Source organism: Trachemys scripta, chromosome 8 (assembly GCF_013100865.1).
Source record: "Trachemys scripta elegans isolate TJP31775 chromosome 8, CAS_Tse_1.0, whole genome shotgun sequence".
Lineage (NCBI taxonomy): Eukaryota > Metazoa > Chordata > Testudines > Emydidae > Trachemys > Trachemys scripta.
The window spans coordinates 85331232-85354888 of NC_048305.1; the positions used below are offsets into that span (position 1 = coordinate 85331232).

Below are 23657 nucleotides of genomic sequence, written 5' to 3' on the forward strand. Positions count from 1 at the left end.
TTCCATCTCGTCCTCCGGGCCGTGAAGGCGCTTTTGGGGGAGGGGCGGGGGTCCGGTCGGCGGGACATCGCGGCCTATCGGCGGGCCCGCAGATTCCGCGACTCCCTTTTGACCTTCGGAGTCGAAACCGGGATCTTGCGGGGCCCGCTGGGGGCCGATGGTCCCTCCGCCCGTGAGGATCTGCCCCAGCCCTCCGTATGACAGCTACCACCTTTGCGTCGTTGAACGCCCGGGGCTGTAGGGTGGGTTTCCGCAGGAGCCAGGTGCTCTCCTTCGGGAGGGGGGGTACTCTGTGATTTTCCTGCAGGAGACACACACGGCTCCGGCCGTCGAGGCTAGCTGGCGGCTGGAGTGGGGAGACGGGGTTTATTTTAGCCACCTCAGCGCCCATTCGGCTGGAGTGGCCACCCTGTTCTCCCCGGGGCTGCGGCCTGAGGTGCTGGGGGTCGCCGAGGTCGTGCCAGGCCGCCTGCTGCACGTCCGAGCCCGTGTGGAGGGGCTGGTTCTGAACTTGGTCAACGTCTATGCCCCGACCGCGGGCTCGGAACGCGTGCCTTTCTATCAGCGGGCGGCGGCCTTCCTCTGCACTCTGGATTCTCGCGAGTGCCTGGTCCTGGGCGGGGACTTTAACACCACCCTCGAGGACCGGGACCGCTCCGGGCTTGAGTCTTCCCAGGCAGCCGCGGGCGTCCTCAGGGAGATCGTAGACCATCACTCCCTGGTGGATGTCTGGCGCGACCACCACCCGGACGACGACACCACCTTCACCTATGTCCGGGTGGAGGACGACCGGTCGCGCCACTCCCGGTTGGACCGGATCTATCTGTCCCGCTTTCATCTGGCGCGGGCCCATGCCTCCAGCGTCCGGCCGGCCCCGTTCTCGGATCACCATCTGGTGACCGTGACGGCTTCTCTCAGTTCCGAGCGGCCGGGGCCGGCCTATTGGCATTTTAATAATAGTTTGCTGGAGGACGTGGGCTTCGTGGCATCCTTCCGGGAGTTCTGGCTGGCCTGGCGGGGGCAGCGGCGCGCCTTTCCCTCGGCGCGGCGGTGGTGGGACGTGGGGAAGGTCCGCGCGCGGCTCTTCTGCCGGAACTACGCCCGGGGCGCCAGCCGGCGGCGAGATGCGCTGATAGGGCAGTTGGAGCGGGAGGTCTTGGAGCTGGAGAGGCGTCTGGCCTCCGGCCCCGAGGATTCACCCCTCTGCGCGGCGTACCGGGAGAAGCGGGAGGAGCTCCGGGCCCTGGAAGACCACCGGGCCCGGGGCGCGTTTGTTCGATCCCGCATCCGTCTCCTTCGGGAGATGGATCGCGGCTCCCGCTTCTTCTACGCCCTGGAGAAACGGAGGGGGGCCAAAAAGCATGTCACCTGCCTCCTGGCGGAGGACGGCGTCCCCCTCACGGATCCGGAGGAGATGCGTGACAGGGCCAGAGCCTTTTACGCCGCTCTTTTCTCCCCGGATCTGACCGACGCCGAGGCCCGCAGGGTGCTCTGGACCGAGCTCCCGACGGTCAGCGCGGGCGACCGAGACCGGCTGGAGCTGCCTCTTTCTTTGGCCGAATTCTCGGCAGCCCTCCGGCTCATGCCCACTAACAAATCTCCGGGCATGGACGGGCTGACCGTGGAGTTCTACCGCGTGTTCTGGGACGTCCTCGGCCCAGACCTCGTCACCGTCTGGGCCGAGTCCTTGCAGGGCGGGGTCCTCCCTCTCTCGTGCAGGCGAGCCGTGCTCGCCCTGTTGCCAAAGAAGGGGGACCTCCGCGATTTACGAAATTGGCGTCCCGTCTCGCTCCTCAGCACGGACTATAAGGTCGTAGCGAAGGCCATCTCGCTGCGGCTGGGGTCCGTGCTGGCGGACGTGGTCCACCCCGACCAGACCTACACCGTCCCGGGCCGGAGCATCTTTAACAACCTGTACTTGGTCCGGGACCTGTTAGAGCTGGGACGTAGGGATGGTCTGTCGTTCGCCCTCCTGTCTCTGGACCAGGAGAAGGCGTTCGACAGGATGGACCACGGGTATCTCCTGGGCACTCTGCGGGCGTTCGGCTTCGGGGCCCAGTTTGTGGGCTTTCTCCAGGTGCTGTACGCTGAGGCGGAGTGTCTGGTCAAGCTCAACTGGACCCTGACCGAGCCGGTCAGCTTCGGGCGGGGAGTACGGCAAGGGTGCCCCCTCTCGGGCCAGCTGTACGCTCTGGCGATCGAGCCCTTCCTCTGCCTCCTCCGTCGGAGGTTGGCAGGGTTGGTGCTCCGGGAGCCGGAGCTGCGGCTGGTCCTGTCGGCGTACGCCGACGACGTGCTCCTCGTGGTCCAGGACCCAGCGGATCTGGTGCGGGTGGAGGCCTGCCAGGCCGTTTATTCGGCCGCCTCCTCTGCCCGGGTCAACTGGGTCAAGAGCTCTGGCCTGGTGGTCGGGGACGGTTGGCAGGCGGGCTCCCTCCCACCCGCGCTTCAAGCCATTCGGTGGAGCGCGGGTCCGCTGCTCTATCTAGGCGTTTATCTTTCCGCCACGCATCCTTCTCCGTCGGAGAACTGGCTGGATTTGGAGGCCAGGGTGTGTGGGCGGTTGCGGAGATGGACGGGACTGCTCCGGTGTCTCTCCCTGCGGGGGAGGGCGCTGGTGCTGAACCAGCTCGTCCTGTCCATGCTCTGGCACCGGCTCAACACCCTGAGCCCGACCCAGGGACTCCTGGCCAGGCTCCAGAGGATAGCCCTGGAGTTCTTCTGGCCTGGACTGCACTGGGTCTCTGCGGGGGTTCTGAGTCTTCCCCTGGAGGAGGGGGGACAGGGCCTGGTCTGCCTTCGTAGCCAGGTCCATGTCTTCCGCCTCCAGGCCCTGCAGCGGCTCCTTTATGGCGCGGGTAGTCCGGCATGGAGCACGTTAGCGCACGCCTTCCTCCGCCGTCTCCGAGGGCTCCGATACGACCGGCAGCTCCTTTTTCTTCACCCGAGAGGTCTTCCGCGAGACCTCTCGGAGCTGCCGGTCTTCTACCAGGACCTTCTCCGGACCTGGAAGCTTTTCTCGACGACCAGGTCCACTGTGGCCACCGAGGGTGTGGATCTCCTCGCGGAGCCCCTGCTGCACAATCCCGATCTTCGTGTGCAGGTGGTGGAGTCACCCTCGGTGAGCCGGAGGTTGGTCCTGGCGGAAACCACCAGGGTCGGAGACCTCCTGGACTACACCAGAGGGGACTGGGTGGATCCCCGCGCGTTTGGTCGGCGCATGGGGCTCTCCACCCTCGCGACCCCTCTGCGTGTACTCCAGGAGGTGGGCACTGCATTGTCACCTCCTGCTCTCGGCTTCCTGTGGCGGGCCCTGCGGGAGGGCGCTCCCCGCCCACCCCTCACCCCGGGCCCTCCGGACCTTTTTCTCGGGCCCTTGTTCCGTGAGCCCCCCCGGCTCCCCCGTTCCCATAATCCGAGCCGGCTGCATGCTCTGCAGCCGGTCCGATTTCGGACCGCACCCAGAGACCATCTGTACACGCTCGTGCTCCACACGTTGCATCACCTCACCCTCGTGTCCCGCCTCGACACCAAGTGGAGGGACTATCTGCTACCTGTGGAGGGTGAGGAGCCCCGGTGGGCCAGCCTTTATTCCACCTTGGTTCCCAGGCCCGCCGGGGACATTGGTTGGCGGCTCCTTCATGGAGCCGTGAGCACGGGCGTGTTCTTGGCGCGTTTCACCCCTCTTCCCGAGGCCTGCCCATTTTGCGGCATTAGGGAGACCCTGGCGCACGCTTACCTTGAGTGCGTCAGGCTGCAACCCCTTTTTCGACTCCTCCAGAACCTCTTGTTGAGGTTTTGGCTGCACTTTTCCCCACACTTGTTTATTTATGCACACCCTATCCGTGGCCCCACTAAGTCGCGGGACCTCCTCGTCAACCTCTTCCTGGCCCTGGCCAAACTTACCATCTATAATACCAGGGAGAGGATGTTGGCCGAGGGGGTGCTCTGCGACTGTGGAGCCTACTTCCGTACCTCTTTGGTCTCACGTCTCCGTGCGGAGTTCCACTGGGCAGCGTCCGCTGGCTCCCTTGCCACCTTCGAGGAGCAGTGGGCGCTGTCCGGGGTTCTCTGCTCGGTGTCCCCATCCGGTTCCCTGATTTTGAACCTTTGACCGTCACCTTGCTTCCTGTTTTTTTTATTAGTTGTCCCAAGTAATTATTTGGTACTGGGTCCAGTGGTCCCTCCCGCTAGGCTGGGGGAGGGGCCTTTAGTAGTGGGCGGGTGAGCCCGCCCACTTCCCGGTTCACCAATATGGGCTCACTACAGGTGGATAATCAGCTGAACATGAGATCTCAGTGTGATGCTGTTGCCCAAAAAGCTGAAGTAATCCTGGGATGCATGAACAGGTGAATCTTGAGTAGGAGTAGAGAGGTTATTTTACCTCTGTATTTGGCACTGGTGCTACTGCTGCTGGAATACTGTGTCTAGTTCTGGTGCCCATAAATCAAGAAGGATGTTGATAAACTGGAGAGGGTTCAGGATGATTAAAGGATTAGAAAATATGCCCTATAGTGATAGGCTCAAAGAGCTCAATCTATTTAGCTCTAAAGAGAGATGGTTAAGGGGGTGACTTTATTACAGTCTGTAAGTATGTACATAGGGAACAAATATTTCATATTGGCTCTTTAATCTAACAGACAAAGGTATAACATTATCAAATGGCTGGAAGCAGACGCTAGACAAATTCAAACTGGAAATAATGTGTACATTTTTGGTGGTGAAAGTAATTAGTGGTCGATTAACTGTCCAACACTGACAATTTTTAAATCAAGATTGGAAGCTTTTCTAAAAGTGATCTGTAGGGATTATTTTGGGGACATTCTATGGAAGTCAGACGAGATGATCACATCGGGCCCTTCTGGCCTTGGAATCTATGATTCTATGAATGTGTGTTATATGAATACTGTTACTGCAGTTGCGCTCTCAGAAGTGTTTGATTGAGTCCTACATATAAATTTTATTTTTAAAGAGTGTACCAAGGACTCCCAACTCTCGTGTAGTTAGTACAAATAAACTTTAACCACCCCTGAAAGGAAATGTCTCCAAGCATGGTCTTCATTAAAACAGTCTATACAGTGGATTGTACATTGACTCCATCTATAGATCCTCAACAGAAATTATTTTTGAAACTTTGTAAGACATTCAGAAGAACATTGTACAGTATATAGTTTTGTCTCCATTATTGTAATAAGGAAATTACTGAGTCTGAAGAGATGTGAGATGAGAATAACCAAAACAGAAGAGTTTTTGGGGTATACAATAAATTATGAAAGAAAATGGAACTGACTTGACTTCTTTCTCTTAAAAAAATCACTTGAATTCTTAAGACATTACAATAGACAAGATCCTGAAAGAAAAGACTGAATGGGTGCCATTAATATGTGAAATATTAACAGTCAAGCAATTTTCTATGATAATAAGTTGTGTTGATGTGGGATTTTATGATGCAAGACCCGATTCTTCTCACTTACACCAGCACACATGAGAAACAACTCCACTGAAGTCATGTGAGCTACACTGGTATAAAACTGGTGTTTTCACTTAACCCAAGTCTGATGCTATTCTCTAAGGTTCTTTCAACAGCTGCAGCCTTCTGCATTGTATACCAGCTTGATGTGTGCTTTATCTTCCTCCAAGGCTCCTCAGTGTTTCCACTGTTCCTTCAGTATTTCATAGTATATCTTTAGTCCTTTTTGTAATTCGCAGTGATATTTGTATCTAGAAAGAAACTAACTTTTAAGCTTCCTTCCTTACTTTCTTTGTGCATTTCTTAGTTTAGTTACGGAAGTTTTATAGGAATGCAGCCTATTGTGACTGGAACAATTACCTCCTCATTTCCCATTACTATCCCTATTTAGAAATATGTTTGATAACTATGCACTTTCTAGCACTGAAAGGATAGACTCTCCATATGTGGTAGGCAAATACACAATATAGCCTGTGTTCCAACCTCTTATGTCAATTTTCCTATTGCCTTGGATAGTTTTGGTTTTAAAATGCAATGCAACAGACCCCCTGTGGCGGGGTAGTCACCCTGCCATGCCTTGAAGGACTTAAAACAGCCCTGGGAGAGGGCTGTGGCCATGGAAAAGCTGGGCTGATTTAGAAAGCAGACACAGTTACAGCCAGTGCAATCAGGGTCCAGCTGGCCCTTATAAGAGGGCGGTGGGCCAGAAGGAAGGTTAGACACTCTCTTTAGCTTCTCAGAGAGAGAAGGACCTGGCTGCCTGGAAGCTGAGAATGGTATCTAGGGTGGAGCAGTGCTGGGGAAGGGCTGAGGGAGCTGGGGAGCTGCAGCCTAGCAAAGCCCCAAGCTGCAGGCCGAAGTAAGGGCCCACAAAAGGGTACTAGGGCTGCAGAGGGGCAGCCCAGATATAGTCAGAGGCAGTTGGTCCAACCCCCCTGGCCAATGATGAGTGGTTTACAGACTGCAGTCTGCCCCAGGGAGCGGGGGTTAGACGATGACTGGCAGTAGCCACTGAGGCAAGGTGGGGATAGAGGGTGGGGGTTCCCTTGGGAGGGGAGACCCAGACTGTGGGGTACTGCGGAGGGCAGAACCTCAAGATAAAGGGGCACCGGGGTCCGAGAGGGACACGGGGGCCAGCAGCAGGTGAGACATCAGTCAGTAGAGGGCGCTCTGGGCTGGAAAGAGCTAATTCCCTGGACAACCAGCAGGTGGCGCCATGCCGGTGAGTTGTCGTCCCGCCACACACACCCCCACTGCCCAGTACCCCCTGCGCAGCTCCACTACAGCTTTCCAGGGCCCCCGAGACTCCCCACTGCCCAGCGCCCCCCCCCAACCGTCCCCAGAGATCCTCTCTTCCAAGCCCTGCCCCATGGCCAGACTCACTGGCCCGCTGGGAGGTGACTCTGTGTGCTGGGCTGAGCGAAGAGTGCTCCAAAAGGGCAGCATGGGGCCAACTCCCCCTCAGCCACCCTGACTTCGGCCCTGCCACCTGCTGGACCGGGAGCAGCAAAATTTGAATTATTAAGTGCCCCTAGAATGCTGGTGCTCCTAGGCACATGCCTACTGTGCCTAGAGGGAAATCCAGTCCTGCCTCCTAGTGTTATTTATTATTGGGATATTCATCTGGATAGTAAATATTAGGCCAAATGCACCCTTGTTGTGCCTCCACTGATTTCAATAAAATTACACCATGGATGAATGTGGTCAGACGTCTATTATTAAAAAAAAAAAAGTCTAAATTTGGTTTGTGTTCACATAATTCTTTCCCCGTTTCCTTGGAAAATCTGGTATGAGAATTTTCTTCTTCTTCTTAGGGCAGATCTGCAGCAATTTACAGCAGCTGAGAATCAGCTCCTTTTATTTTCGGAGTCAGATAAGTGTATTATCAGATGTTTTGCAATTCTTTTGCAGCACCCCCGGTCTCTAGAGAATACCACCACCTACTGACTGCTAATGTTCTTATTCTAATATAATCTCATTCCCTTAAGTGACCTTTTTTATAAAAAGATAGTGTTACTTCTTTACAGAAAGGAAAAAAAGCTAATTGATAAACAGAAACATATCGCCTCTTCTGAGCCAGGGAGTGCTCCTTCAGCTCTTTAGGGATGAACTACCCAAATACTTTCCCAAGAGAACCAGAATGACACTGTAACATGAAAGTTGCATTTGCTCTCCTGACTTCTGCATAATACTTACACCACATGTAACGTAAGCTCATCTAACCACTCCGTGCACTGCCTCCAGAAAGTGAAACTCCAGATTATTATTTATCAATCATTCCAGCATTATATATTACTCATTCGGCTAGGACAGTTGCATGTCAGAAAACAGTTCTGTATGGATCTAGCCCTAGAAAATGGAGACAAAGTGGTGTAATAAGATAAACAAGAAACACAGAAAAAAGTAAAATAGGAAACCCATTGGCTCCTACATCATGGAGAAAGAGAAAGAGACTCTGTGAACTTCTCTGAACGTGCAGCCTGAAGTTTTTTTAAAAAATATTGTTATTTGTATTGTGCTAACACCTAGGAGCCCTAGCCATGGACAAGCATGCCACTGGGCTTAGTGCTGTACAAAAAGGCAGTCCTTGCCCCAAAAGACTTACAATCTATGCTTTTCTTCCTGCTCTTCTATAGTGTTTTCTTGACTCATTTTCCAGTGAAGTGAAATTGGGGAGGGAGGCACCCTTTTCCTACTTTGTATCAATTCTTTAACTTTGGGAAGATATCAGGCTCTGACAATCTTAAGATTCTCATATTCCAAAAGGTCTTATCTTCCTATAACACACAATGACACTGCTGAAGAGTAGGACGGGTTGGAAAACAAGAGCTCCATTTCATTATTCCCCCACCCCACTCCAAACTGCCAATAGCCCTGTGAGAAGGGCACTCACCTGAAATGTGTCTTTTATATCCAAGGAGGGCTATTGGCCATTCTGGGGGTGGGGTGAAAATGTCTGGGCATGTGTGTGTCTCTCCCTCTGTCAGTCCATCTTGGACTGTCAAAACTAACACATTTCCACACACAAAAAATTCAGTTTTCACTAATTTGAATTTTCCAACTAAAAAAGTTCTGTTGAAAAACACTTAGTCAGCTATACTGAGTAGGACAGGATGAAAAAAAAAAGGTTGTGTGTGTGTTTGTGTGTGTGTGTCCAGAACCACTTAAAAGCAGTGATTACAAACATTTGATCAGAACTGGTGCTCTAGGTGCAGAGTGAGCATTTCTTTTGGAATCTAAGAATGTTGCAACTCACTGGGAGTCAGGATTCCTGAACTACAATCCTGGTTCCAACACTTTCCCATTGTATAGCTTTGGGCAAACTCATTGCTTAACTTGTGCCAGGGCTGAACCCCAGCACCTCGAGGCTTGGCAGTTCAGAGCACCAGCACCTTTGGGCTTGCTGCACCAGTTATGAATGTAAAAAATTGGCTCGAGCACCTCTTTCATTACAAATTAAGCACTGGGCAAACTACAACATCACTGGGCTTCCATTTGCCTGAGTGTAAAATGGCTTAATGTTCCTAAATTTCTCTGAGATCTTGGACAAAAGGCTCTAGGGAACTGCACATCATTCTAGATTTGCAGACATCACTGCGTTGTAAAAAAGGATTCCTTTAGGTGTTTGGAGATTTTTTTAAAGAAGAACATGACTATTACAGTCTATTCTATTCTACATAGGTTTTTATACAGGGTTGATCAACAGAGTATCTGCGCACTTTCAATGTCCAATTCATGAAAGCACTTTGAAAGCAAAGGAGTCACTCTCTTCCCTTCTGAGTTATGACTGTATTTGTATGGACAACAACATTAATCACTCACAGTCTTTGTTTACAGTAGGAGTTTGTAGACCATCTGAGAACGTACCTTTTCCAACCCCACTGTGTAGCCTGTGTACAGTATTTGGATATATTTATTATAATGATTTTAAGTATTATTGTGGCTATATTCTGGATTTGCTATCAATAAGAAAATGGTAAATCCATGAATACTGATGGTGGAATAAAAAAAACAATTCAAAAGTCACTTTTCAGGGTTTACAATCATATGACTTTGCATACTTTTAGACTTGCTTAGTATAAGGCTTCACACTGCTAATGTGTTTAAAACTGATGTCATAAAGCTGCTATTTAAATACACGATGTTCACTAATTTGACTGGATCTCGTTGTGGGGTTGCAATTTTTGATAGCTGTTTCTCCTATATCTGTTTATGATACACTGCAAGTAAGATCACATGAGCTTTTAGGGGAGGAGGAAGCTATCAGAATGACAACAGCCCTCAATTAAGTAAGTGTTGCAGCACTATATCTTAAAGTTATACTTGCTTTAAAATAAAAATGCCAAGAGAAAAGGTTACTTTCACAAACAGGCAGAAGATAGTTCTCAAAAAGTAGATTTCAACAGAAGTGTCACAAAAAAGCTTGAGATATAGAATCAAATAAATTAGAGATGGAAAGTCCTATAAGGTCATCCAACCCATCCATCTCCTTGTCACTGGAAGACCATTCCCTATAGAATACTCATAGGCTTTGTCCAGTCTAGTTTTAAAATACCCAGTCAATTGTAATGGAGCTAGATGGCTCAAGCGATTGGAATGAATACAGTTACCATCATCACTGGTCTGAGTCCAGTAATGCCTGATAGTGGTTACCAACTGAGAGCTGCTTGTTAGCCGTTGTAAACGGTAGGTGGGCTTCAGACAGGTCACAGTCGACAGAAGATCACACCACTGAAACCATCATTATAACAGATACCAATTCTCTTGGCAGGAAGATGGGGCTCAAAATGAGCATGAGACTGAATTTATTTTTGATCTATATAAGTAACTGCTCCAGGTCAGGTTTTAGGAAGAGTGGCAGATCAGTTTGGAGAAATTGGGAGTGCTGCTGCCTGTGCAGTACTGGTTCTGTGAAGAGTGCATTTTCTTCTCTGGGCTAATCATAGAGCTTTTTTCCAGTAGTAAATTCAATTTTAAATTAAATGTGTGTTTTCTGTAAAAGTTCTATGGGGAAAGGATAAACACAAAGTGTTTAGGCCTCCAAAGGAAGTGGGCCTAGCAGCTCCAAAGCACAGTCTTCATCCATTCCTTGCATCCCCCAGAGGCCTCTCTTCAGGGACTCGGGTATAGGTGGGGTGAATAGGAAGATACTGGCTGGAATGGATGGATGCAAATTGTTCCTTTGGCTTAGCAGAAGTTAGTCAAAAAAGATAACATGATCATATTAACATTTCTGCCAAGTCTCACGTAGGGAACCTGGGACCGCCACATTCAGGGTTGTTATCAGGAACTGGAGGCCGGGTCCACAGCCAGTGTGGAAGCAGCTAGCCCTAGCCTCCCACAGGTGGTCCCGCCCGGTGTGGGGACATATCCCTGGGTGCGGGTTCAAAAGGGGATCTTCTCAGATTGTTTCTTAGGCAGCATTCCATTCCATTTTGAATTAAAGTGGGCAAGGATTGGATGCTGCTGCAGCAAATTCTCTGGAATCCATGAGCCCCTGAATGTAAACTTTGGACCTTATATTTTAGAAATATTGCATTAGTCAGAAAAACTAAAGTGTGTTTTAGCATAACAGGTCAGGACAATAACACTTAATATCCGATTTACATTAAATATAGTATGTTTACTGAACACAAAACCAATTTTTATAGCTGTTGCTATAGCTACAATTCAAGGAAACCATAGCAACAATATTGTATTATGTACAGCCTTAATTAAGGATAGTTAAATCACGTCTCTCACTGCAATCTACTAAGTACTCCCATGTAATCTAGTTATATTTCATCTTAAAATGTTTTAGTTATTTTTTGCGAAAAATATTTCAAGTCATTATGTTACTAATTCCAGCACACAATGGACTAGAAATATCCCTTTTGCTGCCGCATTCTGTTAGATGTTCACATTTCCAAGTGATATACATGCATCACCCTTTAAAATTTGTCTATTTTGTGATAAATAGACATGTTTATGTCACCACTTACTGATTGCATAAACTTTCCTATTATGCATCAGTGATAGCTTTAACCTTAATTACTGAGTACTACTTTCTCATAACATGCCAAATTTTCCAAGTCCCATCACATTCAGTTATCCCCCAAAAGATACCAACTGCCTGAAATTTCACATGCCATAGCTCATCCCACGGTAGAGGTTTTTTTTGGGGGGGAACATGGTAAACATCAGGAAAAATATCTTAAAGTGTATGTGTAGTTCATCTTTAAACATTTTTCTCACCTTTTTGTCTTGACAGATGACTGAAATGGCATGGCATTAATGTGTTCTGTTTTGTTGCTTTACTGAAGAAGAGTGCCTTTCAGTAACTCTGGGGAGGCAGGGTACTAGAGTATGTATGCAAAGTAGTATGTAGCATTCTCCCTTGCCTCAGAATGGGAGGCTGTGGGGGAGACGGCGGGGGGGGGGGGGGGGGCAGGGAGGGAAGGGGAATGGAGCAGAGGGATGAAAGAAGTGCAAAGAGCTATCAGAAAGGCAGAGCATAGAAGAGAATGTAGAGTGGCAGCAGACAAGACTGGGGCTCTGATGGGGTACAAGGAGACAGGGAAGTACACAGGGTGCATGCATCAAGGATGGGGGGAGGGGCAGAGAAAGACAGACAGTTTGAAGTTGTACATTAGCAGCACACAACACCGCAAGAACATCTGAACTCTGAAGTTAGAGGGAATTGAACTCAGCACCTTGTTGGATGAGACAACATCTGTTTTAGGATTCCACCAATAAGGCAGAAGGGTATCTAATCATTTTAATATATAGGGTACAGCATATACATACATAGTAATTTATACTTCTAATGCATTCAATCTAAAATAAAAACTATTAGTCTAAAAAGGCTGTGAGTGAGTTACAAAGGCGAGCTGCAGGAAAGCTTTTCACACAGCCGACACAAAAAATTTCCCTCACACAGGGAATAATTAATTCAAGAGCAGAGTATTCACAATTAGCAAGGCATGTTCGATATCCTCCTCATCATTGTTAATTAGCAAATATTAATGTAATCTGCATGTTTGAGGGGGAAAACAATTAAAGTTACTAATTAAAAAAATCCTCCGTGGCCTCAGCTACATTGCAAATAATGTCTTGCTAATCGATTAATCAGTCACTGACTATCAGACCATTCAGTTCCATCTCCGATGTATGGGCTCATCTACATGAGATTCCCAGCACAGACACTCAAGCTTAAACTAGCAGTGTAGCCATAGTAGCATCTCAGGCTAGCTGCCCAAGCACAATCCTGCCCGACCCGCTTGGGTACATACTTGGGTGGCTGCCACGCAGTCATACTGCTATATTTAGCACACTAGCTCAAGCAAAGGTAGCGCATGTCTCTCTACCCTCACTGGGAAGGACACCTCACAACGGCAGTACCTTTGAAATACGTTAAGTAAACAAATCAGTAAGTGTGGAACTACCCGTGTTTCTACATCCACATCTAACCTTTAGGCGAACGAGCTGGTTCAGGGCAACAGCAATAGGATATTAAGCTCTTCTCCTCCAAGGCTGCCGGTTTGAATCCAGTTCAGATTGGAAGTGACCAAATGATTTTGGTGGCTTATTTTACACAAGTTGGTGGCCTTCATCCAGTTCACATAGTGTCCTCATCTCAAACCCACCACCGCAGTGGGCAGTCAGCAATGTCGGGAGACAGGTGCACTTCATTAGCTGGCATGGAGAATTAACTGCCCTTTCTCCCTCAATGGGTTCCTCAATAGGTTTTAGGTTTAAGGCACACTGGGTGAAATCCCAGCCCCAGTTAAGTCAATGGCATAGCTCCCGTTGACTTCAATGAGGCCAGGATTTCACTCACTGACTTAGGAAGCCTTCTTTCCTGCTGCATGTCCTGTGCTTGTTCTGTAGGCAAATGTACTCCAGGGCTCTCAATTCTGCATTCTTCATGAACACTACATTCATTACAAATGTTAAAAGCTTTTAAAAAATAACTCGCTACAAAACTACAATTTCTTGCTCTGGTTTTAACCTTTGACACTGTAATGGTGAAACAATTAACCTACCCAGTGCAGTTAGAAAACTAAATGAAAAACAGCTGCACTCACAAAGTGGAAAAAATACCTTCATTCTCAAAGCAGATATATTCAACGTACTCCGTACATGAATCTAATAATTATTACCTCCTTAAGCAAAATAAACCAAACAAAGAAAATAAGAAAATGGGACTGTAAAAGCATTTTACTGCTTGCCAGTGTAAAAAAGGAATAACGATCAGGAAGAGCTTGTAAAACAAATTCATGTTTTAATGTTATTGAATTTATTTGAAGGATTTGCACTTATGCACAAATAGCAAACAAATTCTGAAGACAGAGTGGAGAAGATTTCAGTAAAATAAATATAATAAATAATAAATATAACTAATAATAATAATTAATACAGGAATACCTCCAAGAGTGCCAATAGCATCAGAGTCCTTAAAGTACTGGAGTTGATGTAATCTGGCATCTTGACAAGATGGCTTATCCACAAGACCCAATCCAAACATTTTGCAAATGATAAAATACCACTAGTTAAAACACCATATGATACACAATGGAAATGAAAATCCAACAATTTTCAAAATAAACTGACATGCTGTAAACTAAATATTAATGCAATATTTAAATTAAATCCCACAAAACACTAATCTGATGCTTGCTTTCTTATTCATACACTTTTGCTGAATGGTGCCCTTCCTTCCTGCCATCTCCCAAAAAGAACTACCCAGAATTTTGAGTCCAGTTTACTGTTTTTTTTTTAAAGCTCTGGTTATGGAGATTACAGAGTTTAAACTATCCAAATTTTTAAAAGGTTCCTTTGGTGTTGAAAAACATTGCTTGCTTAGATTTTTCAGTGGGACATTTTCTGTCAGGACAGTTAAAACTCCTGTCTGGGGCCAGTGAAATGGGGGTTTGTTGAGCACATGGTTGGCTTTGTTGTTTTTCAAATGCTTCATTTAGTTACCAAATTTATTGATCCTTTCTAGTCATCACTCTAGTAGAAGTTCTTACCTCTTGTGTTTTTACATTTATATATCCATAGTGAGTTCTGAGAGGCCGCCTTTGTTTGTCGGAAAACGGCATCCACTTTACACCAGTTTGTCCAAAGCAGTTTAGAATCAAAGGGAAGTTTACTTCATTTGTAAGGCGAACGATGACGAAGAGGAATGCTGCTATGAAACTTATTGCAATAATGGACTTTCTCTAAAATTGGAAAAAAAGAAAGTGTTTTACTAAAAATATAAGGATCAGTTTCAAACAACAACAAATCTATATATGCAATATCCACAGTAAGTACTCTTTCCCTTTTCCAAGTTTTATCTGCTTGTGCCTACTGCAGGGAGTTGTAACTGCTAATGCTGCTAGATCCCAGTAAGATAGGCAACTGAATAATTTTGCATCTTAAAACTTGAATTTCAGTTGTTTTAAGAGTTTTGCCTAGGGCTGGTTGAAAAAATAAAAAATTTCTTGTGAAAAAATTCATCCCAATTTTAATCAAAATGGCAAAAATATTAACCAGCTATATAGCTGGCTGAAAAATTGGATGCATTTTACATGAAAAATTCATCTTGGAATGTCACTATAAAATCAAAATTTGGACAGTTTCAATCTGTAGTTCCCTGACATGGCATACATGACTGGTACTCCCACTTTTGCACAAAGCTGATGCACTGAAACAAAATACACAATGATATCTGTATAGGCTAAAGTGATAAGAGAAGACTGTCCCTTTCTCTTAACAGATTCTGATCTCATTTATTACATGTTAATTCTAAATCATTCCAATAAAGTCAGTGGAGTTACCCTGGATTTACATACTGTAACTGAAATCAGAATCTGACCCTTCCATTCCTTAGAAAAAGCGGGCCAGACTTTCCGCTTCTTTCCAGGCTCACAGATTTACAGAGTGAGCCCTTATTACCAAGGACAAGTTGACCTCAATTGTTAATAATTTAAAAGGTCTCTTGAGTGTCCACTTAAACCCTGATACTCACCTCTAATCCACCTAAACTTGAACCCACCTAGTCTTCTAACCAGGAAAACGTATTAATTACAGCTGCAGGATGGTGACACATTTCAACATAATGACTTAACATATCACTTGATGAGTCCTGCACTTTTAACAAGAGCAGAGAAATTGCTTCCAAACTACACCTCTACTTCGATATAATGCTGTCCTCAGGAGCCAAAAAAATCTTACCGCGTTATAGGTGAAACCGCATTATATCGAACTTGCTTTGATCCGCCAGAGTGCGCAGCCCCGCCCACCCGGAGCACTGCTTTACCGCGTTATATCAGAATTCGTGTTATATCGGGTCGTGTTATATCGGGGTAGAGATATACTTAGGGACAAAGCATGTCCAGCTAGTGCAAGTGGCTAAGGAATTTAGACACAACAGAACTATATAGTTTACAGAAAACACTGTTTTAAAGGTTTTGTTGGAGGAATATGCCATTTATAGGCTTGAGGTATTTATATATTACTCCCATTGGATTATTGCTTTACCTCGTTTGCTTCTATTTAATCACTCTATTGAAACTAATTCCATCACTGTAAACAGCCGTATTAATGGAGCTTCAGTAAGAAGAAATAAATCAAGCCCTTTGAGACGGTACAGTGTTTAAAGTACATATTATCTCTTACTGATGGATGTCAAAAGCTGACTGCTAATGTCTGTATTTAATTGCAATCCAGAATAGCTGCAACTAGCCCAAGTAGCATATCTGCAATGGCTATTACGTGTGGATACTAGCTGTTGTAAAGGAGAGAAGAATGAGAGGGCAAAAGACTCAAGTATGTAAAGATATAATCTTTTCCTGACCTGGAGTTTCATTTGACTACATACTGAGTAGTCAACAGACTGGAGAAATTAAAATTCAGTTCTGGGTAATGTTGGTGTTGTGTGTTTTTCTCCTTTCACAGAAAACATTATATAAAAGAACCACATGAGCTTGGCAGGGTCTAAATAACCATGTTTATTAAATATATACAACATGCAAGGACTAGCTTAATATATATACTACCGCTCTAGTAGGGTTCTGGTGGCTTCTGAACACAGTGAGCACCACTAGAGGGTTCACAGATTATATAAAGAGCTACTAAGCTATTCCCATATACACTGCAGTTGGCAGTATAGTTATGGTAGGTTAATTAGATGATTTGTCTGTTTTGACATCTTGGAAAACAGTAGTTTTATGAGTAATGGGAGGCAAGACAGGTTGAGATGGGAAATCAGGGAGAAAGGAGTTACTGAGGGGAGAATGGAAACTAGGAGAGGTGCTCCCTCCAGTGATGAGTTTTAGTGAATAAAATAAGAGGCAAGTTATTCATAAACTGTTAAAAAAAAGTTAAAGCAAGCAGTCTGAAGGGCAGAATAGGAGTATAATAGAATAGCAGATCTAACTTCCAGAAACACTAAGAGCCTGTGAACATCTCATCAACTGCATTACAAAAGATGTACATTATATTGCATCAAGTTGGCTAGCATGGGCACATGTGCCATTCCAGATGGAATAGGATCTGTTTGGTTATATATGAAAGCTTTTAACAGTTCTGAGTGGCCAGGCTGTGCAGCACAGCAATATCCAGGAAGCAATGAGAGGTATAAATTTGTTGGATTATTTACCCCATTTAGGACTTTCCGCCCACTAAATAATGCAACAATTTAAAGGGGATTGCCAGAATGTATTTGAATGCATGTTTCCACTACATCTGTAAGTCTCGTTTGAAAAAACACACAACTACAAGACATGGCATTGTATTCTATTCCACCACCAACAGTTGTCACCAATAGATAGCTGTCTACCTTCCAGCTTTACTGAAGACCTTTAATCATAGATGCTGACTCCGGGGGTGCTCTGGGACTCCAGCACCAACTGAAAAAAAACAGGGGTGCTCAGCACCCGCGGGTCCGGATTAATCTTTTGTTGGCCCCAGTGCCCAGACTGTGGCCCCACCCCCCATTCCACCTGCGCTCTACCCAAGGTCCTGCCCCCACTCAGCCTCTTCCCCCAAAGCCCCACCCAATGCTCCATCCCAAGGCCCCACCTGGGCTCCACCCTTTCCGCCTAAGGCCCCACCCCTGCTCCACCCAAGGTCCCACTTACTCTTGGCCTCTTCCCATGAGACTCCACCCACACTCTGCCCCAAGGCCCTGCCCCTGCTTGGTCTCTTTATCCTGAGACCCTGCCCATGCTCCACCCCGAGGACCTGCCCCCGCTTGGCCTCTTCCCCCTGAAGCCTGCCTGCTCTCCACCCTGAGGCCCCACCCCCGCTTGACCTCTTCCCCGAGGCCCTGCCCACCGCTCACGCAAGGGATGAGGGGGCAGAGAGGAGCACTGTATCTTTAATAACTCCTTGGAGGGGGTGTGGAAGGTTCAACCAGGTCGTGAGAATCAAGTTATCACCATTTGCAATCACCCCCAGCTGGCTTTCCTATAAATACTAAAAGGTTTCTTTAAAAAAAGTCAGAGGGAGGAATTTTTCTGCATTAGAAATGCAGAGCGTGTCTTTACACAGAATATTCTACAATGTCTGGAGAAACAGTGCCATGATGACCTCACAAGAGAGCTGAAGGGATTTTTAATCAAACTATTAAATTTGGATATTTATTTTATTTTTGGTAACACACATTTAAGTTTATTTAGCTTTTTGAAGAAAGGAAGCTTTTTGCTAAAGGTTCAGCATATTCATTTATTTCATTAGGATGTGAGAACCACAAGCACCCATTCTCCGAGACATACCCTCCTACAACAAGGCTGCTAGAGAAACCAAGGAAGACCAGAACTGACAGCCCTCAGAATGGCTCTGGTTAAAAAACAAGCAGAAAAAGACCCTACCGACCTAACTTTCAGGCTTTCTTAAGAAGCAAAAAAAGGGCACATGATCAATGCCTAAAAAATACTATGCCTGTCACTTTAAACAGAGGTATACCCCTCTAAAGAGGCTTTTTTCCAGCCACTCAGAAAACTTTTTTCATAGGTATTCCTCCTGCAGTGTCCCTTGTAAACTCCCCCTGCTGAAAAATAGACATTGTCACCTCTCCTTTCCTGAAATTTACAATTTCGAACTGGATTTCAAGGCTTTTTAAGTCACATTGGGTCATTAAAATATGGATGGAGCCATATTTATAGCTTATTGCACAATTGCTAATCTCAAATCTTATGCACATCAAAATGTTAAGCACCCGCAAAACCAATCATTTGAAATTTTGCCATACCAATACAGAATTAAATTAGCAAATTACAATAGGGAAAAATCTTGTTCCCGCTTTACTTTTCATTTCAGGTAGTTGCAAACAGCCCTTTAATAATAGAAACTTTTAGAATCTATTTCCTCTGACAGGAACGCTATCTATATGAAAATCTGTGTCAATCTATAAACTTTTCTAACTAATTTAATATAGGCATTTTGATGCACTTGGCATTTTAATTAAAAGATATCTAGTTTTAAACATGTTCCGTAGCAAGGTATAGCAGATAATACATTTTTAACAGATTCATAGCTGACTTTCAAGCTATATTAATTTTCAGATGCTTTTATTCCTTTTACAACAGTGCTAGACTTTAATCTAGCAGGGAGTTGCTAGAAGAAAATTACCATATTTGTTTACAGTGGCCAACAGGCTTTTGTTTGTTAACTTCACTCAGTAACCAAAGTAGATGCTCACTGAGGGTAAAAATTTATGTGTGTGGCTACTCTGATAAAATTGGATGAACTGAAGGGATTTGAATATATGCAATGCAATACTTGTGATTACCTCAGACAGGGAAGTTGCTGGGACACTAGCCATTTTTCTTTCTTGTTCTCTTTTTTTCATTCAATATCCATAATAGAATCCCAATTTTTGTTTATTTCTTGGCAATCAGAATCATTCTGTCTAGGATGTATATCAAAATCAATAAGCATCATGCAGTAGGCACGATGAATCATTCCTTCTAGGCTTGAATTTATATACAGTATGTTGTTATATAATCACAGGACTGTCATACTATGTTGCTGGTTAGGATTCCGAGGAAAGCTCTGTGGAAATAAAACATGAATGATGAAACTAGTGTGTGTGTGTCTATATTTGACAGTATGGTTTCTAATGTGGTTTAACATATATAACCATTGCATTACCTACATTTTGGGGACTTACCAGTTACCGGTGTGACTCGTTAGTTTTATTTTAACAAGAATTTGACAGTTTTCTGAGTGAGGTAGAATTATTTTTCTTTTATGATCTGATAAGGAATATCGATGTGACAACAACATTTTACAGTTTCATCATTTTTGATGGATTGGTAACACATTTAAATGGATCTGTAGTATTTTGTGCTGTATACTGTTGTCTAACAGGGCTAGTAATAATTTACAGGTTTAACAAAAAAGAAAACATTTTCAGTATGACAAAGCAGTGTCACAACTTGTAGTAAATTCTACAAAGGTCTGTAGTAAGTATCTGCTTTACAGCGTTCCCCACACTAACTCCTAGATCCAGAACCAACCAGTAAACCAGTAAAATTTGTCACTTGCAGAACAATATATGGAAAAGTCTCTCGAAACATTTTACAAGTAATAATAAGTCCCATAGTATTCCTGTGAGGTAAAAAACTAAATGCTATTCTATCCATTTTACAGATATATAAACCAAGGCTTAAGTGACTTGCCCAAGGCCACACAGTAAATCAGCAACAAAATTCGCTCCCAGTCCCCTAATCTAAGCACTAGACCAGTGCTTTCTGTCAAGACAGCTATTACTATTATTTTATCATCTGTAAAATGCCAACAGTGAGCTTGGTGCAGTACAAGACACTAATAAAGACAATTCCATGCCCCAAAGAGCAGTTTAAAATAATACATTTTGGGGAGAAATTGATTTTTATAGATCTTTTTCTATCCACTATATTCATGAATACATGGTAACAGTGACCCTGGAAGGAAAAGTGAGAGGTAAAGATTAACATGTATGTTTGGAGTCTCTTAAATGACATGATACGGTGTAATATTGTACTTGTTTCACAATACTTACTTTTATGACCATAACAAAGAGCTCGATTTTTTTTAAATACTCCTGCACATTATACTACTTTTATTGTAGTGGTTCAGGTTTTCAAGCTTCATTTGATTTTTACTCAAGTATACCTCCAATTGAAAACAATAACGGCTACATTTACCAAATTTGTTTCATTTTGTGAACTACTGTATGTAAAACCAGATTTATTTTATTTTGTCTTTTATAGTCTTGAGCACCTTGTTCAAGTGTCACTTTCTGTCACAAAAGTCCACAGAGTGAAATTCCTTCAGAAAAATATTTCACCAGACCTGCTTTCCAGTCCTTCCTTCCAGCATCCATCTCTCCTTGGCATCATGCGAACAGCTGCCTAGAACTGCTAATGGTCATTCAGGGACTGCTCTTCTTGAGCTCTCCAGAGATATAATTTCAACTGTAACTACTAAAAAGTATAACAGGATTAACATTGGAAAATGGCAAATGCCATAACCACAAAAATGCTTATAAGGCCTAGTCTTCACTTACCGGCTGGTCCGGCGGCACGCCATCGATGTTCTGGGATCGATTTATCGCGTCTGGTTAAGACGCGATAAATCGATCCCGGATCGATCCCGGAAGTGCTCACAGTCGGCGCCGGTACTCCAGCTCGCCGAGAGGAGTATGCGGCGTCGACGGGGGGAGACTTCCGGCCGCGTCTGGACCGCGGTAAATTCGGACTAAGGTACTTCGAATTCAGCTACGTTATTAACGTAGCTGAATTTGCGTACCTTAGTCCGAAGTCCGGACTAAGTGGGGACCAGGCCCTAGTAAAGAGATTTTTTTTTTAAATATACTCGCGTGTCAAAAACCACTAGCAACAAATCTATAGCTGGAGATAAATTTGCATTGCATCTAGATGTGAAAGTTTATCTGAAAACACTCAAAGAGCAACATGAGACAGCTAGTGGATTTTTGATTCCACTCCTTGGGAAGAAGAAAAAAGGACTGGGGCGAGATTGGCAGACAGCTCGGCTTTTAAGAATAGAAATTAGCAAGACAAGATGAAAGGGTATTTTTGGACCAGGATATATCTGCTGTGCTTTATTCCTGGAACATGACCAGCAGGGAAGCACTGGAGCAAGGAGCAGAAATTCCCTCATAATACTTATGTAGAAACAGAAACTCTGCAATAAAAAAAAATATGGGCCAGACCTGTGTGTTGGCCTGGAGAACCTTTCTACCAAAAGTGGCCTCATCAGCTATTGACCCTGAGTAGAGCTTATAATATGTTGAGAAAATGTCAGCGCCATCAGGTGGCCACCAGAGGCAGAAGAAGATGCAGGCTGGAGCAGGCCTGGAAAAGAGAAGGAGCAGGAACAAGAGCTGGAGCACAGGCAGTTGGTCAGACGTACCTGTCAGTGGGAGTGCTCCCAGCCAGGTAGTGATGTTGAACAGACTGGAGAGACTGCTTCCCTTAGGATCACCTGGGTGGGTCCTTGCTCGTGGACTGGCTGAACCCTGGTTGAATGGCATGGAGCCTATCACAAGTCCTGCAGAGAATTGCCTGTGATGACTGCTTTGAGCAGGGGGTTGGACTAGATGACCTCCTGAAGTCTCTTCCAACCCTAATCTTCTATGATTCTGTGACTCATCACACACTCTGGCTCAGGGATGACTCATCAGGCTTAAGCAGGCACAGGCTCAGAGGTAACTTCAACGATTACTCACCACAGTAAGCATGGATGGAATACCAGGTGGCTACCTTCAATGTCTCATCTCCTGCTCTTTTTATATATGACATTACTAAAAATTTCAAGGAGAAATATCTTGAGGCCCTTAAGGAATAAGAAACCCTTGTATATATTCTTCTGATATATTTTATCCATCTTTCTAATATCGGACCATAGATAACTGAAGACAAAAGCAGCATGAGGTTTGTTTTGCTTATCGTTTTGATCCTATGACTCTCCTTACATCAGTTGTAACAAACAACACTTCCTTCAGATGAGGAGGATTTGGGCGACAAGATAGCAAAATAATCTCTTGGGAACAGTGGAATGACGTACTGCCTTCGGGGCCAATTTTTGTCATTGTGAATGTGCAAAACTGCTGCTCAGTTGACACATTCCCCATTTCCAAACATTCTGAATACATAAGAGATTGCTATAATGAATGCTATATGGACTGACAAAGTGACAGAATACTGAACTCACTGGCTAAAAAAAAGATTGCCAGGGCACTAAGTGCTTCTTTACCCTTTCATTTTCTTGGGGGTGAGATCTTGCAACAAAGATGGCTTAGAGTCCGACCTTGCATCGTGACTGTGGATGACTATCTGGAAAAGAAGGAGGAAGCTCTCTAGCCCTTACTGGTCTAGGATATTTGCTTGGTGGTTTTGAGCTGTTATGTCAGGTCAGATGCTTGCCTGAAGACTGACTACTTGTATGTTAGTGAGGGTGCACTGTGACCAGTTTTGTACATTCCATGGCAGCAAGGACCCCTTTGGAGCTACTAGAGTCAGTAGCCCCTTGACATTCAAAGAAGAAAGCCTTGCCCAGCGGGCTCTGTCTTCTGTCTTGCCCTCTGTTTTATCTTTTGTCAGTTCAGCTGCATTCATGAAACAAGGTTCTGCCTCTCTCACTTTGTGAGTGGCCAACAACCTCAGGATACTCTTCTAACTCTGAAGTAAATAAAGTCCCCTGAAGTATCAAGTAGCTGGGTCAGAAACGGCATCTGTCTCCTTTACAAAGCAAGAAATTTTCTTGCTGAAGCTGGAGCACCTCACACCTTTGCATTATCCATGAGACTAGCATGACCAAGCCATCTTGCAACAGGTGACCTGGCCAGCAGAGGCTGAGGGGAAAAAAGCTCGTGTTTAAATCCAAAAAACGGACCCACACAAAGCAAAGAAGTAGGAATCATAGAAATATGACTGCTGGCATAGCTGAAAAACAAAATAAAGAGCATTGACCTCTGCAGAGAGCATTGGAAAATCAGTAAAACTGTCACTGCTGAGCTTTTACACAATTCTAAAGACATGATCCTTGATCTCATCTGCCTCAACTGTGCACAACTGAGGGACCCAGAAGTGAGAACTGCCATACTTGTCATTGTCCAAGGAACTGAAGATGTACAGTGATCAATCTTAAAAGCCTTGACTGTTATGTGTAGGATAATTGCTGTTATTTAAATTTAGCCCCAAATAACTAAACA

At 45.1% G+C, this 23657-nt stretch overlaps 1 protein-coding gene across 3 annotated transcripts in view; it reads right to left on the reverse strand.

Moving 5' to 3' along the window:
• The window catches only part of ST6GALNAC3 (ST6 N-acetylgalactosaminide alpha-2,6-sialyltransferase 3), a 336438-nt gene that overhangs the window by 167741 nt on the left and 145040 nt on the right, over positions 1 to 23657 (reverse strand). For all 3 annotated transcript variants that reach the window (XM_034778727.1, XM_034778728.1, XM_034778729.1), the window contains exon 2: positions 14482 to 14673. In XM_034778727.1, the coding sequence (XP_034634618.1) occupies positions 14482 to 14673 (192 nt within the window). The remainder of the gene's footprint in view (positions 1 to 14481; positions 14674 to 23657) is intronic.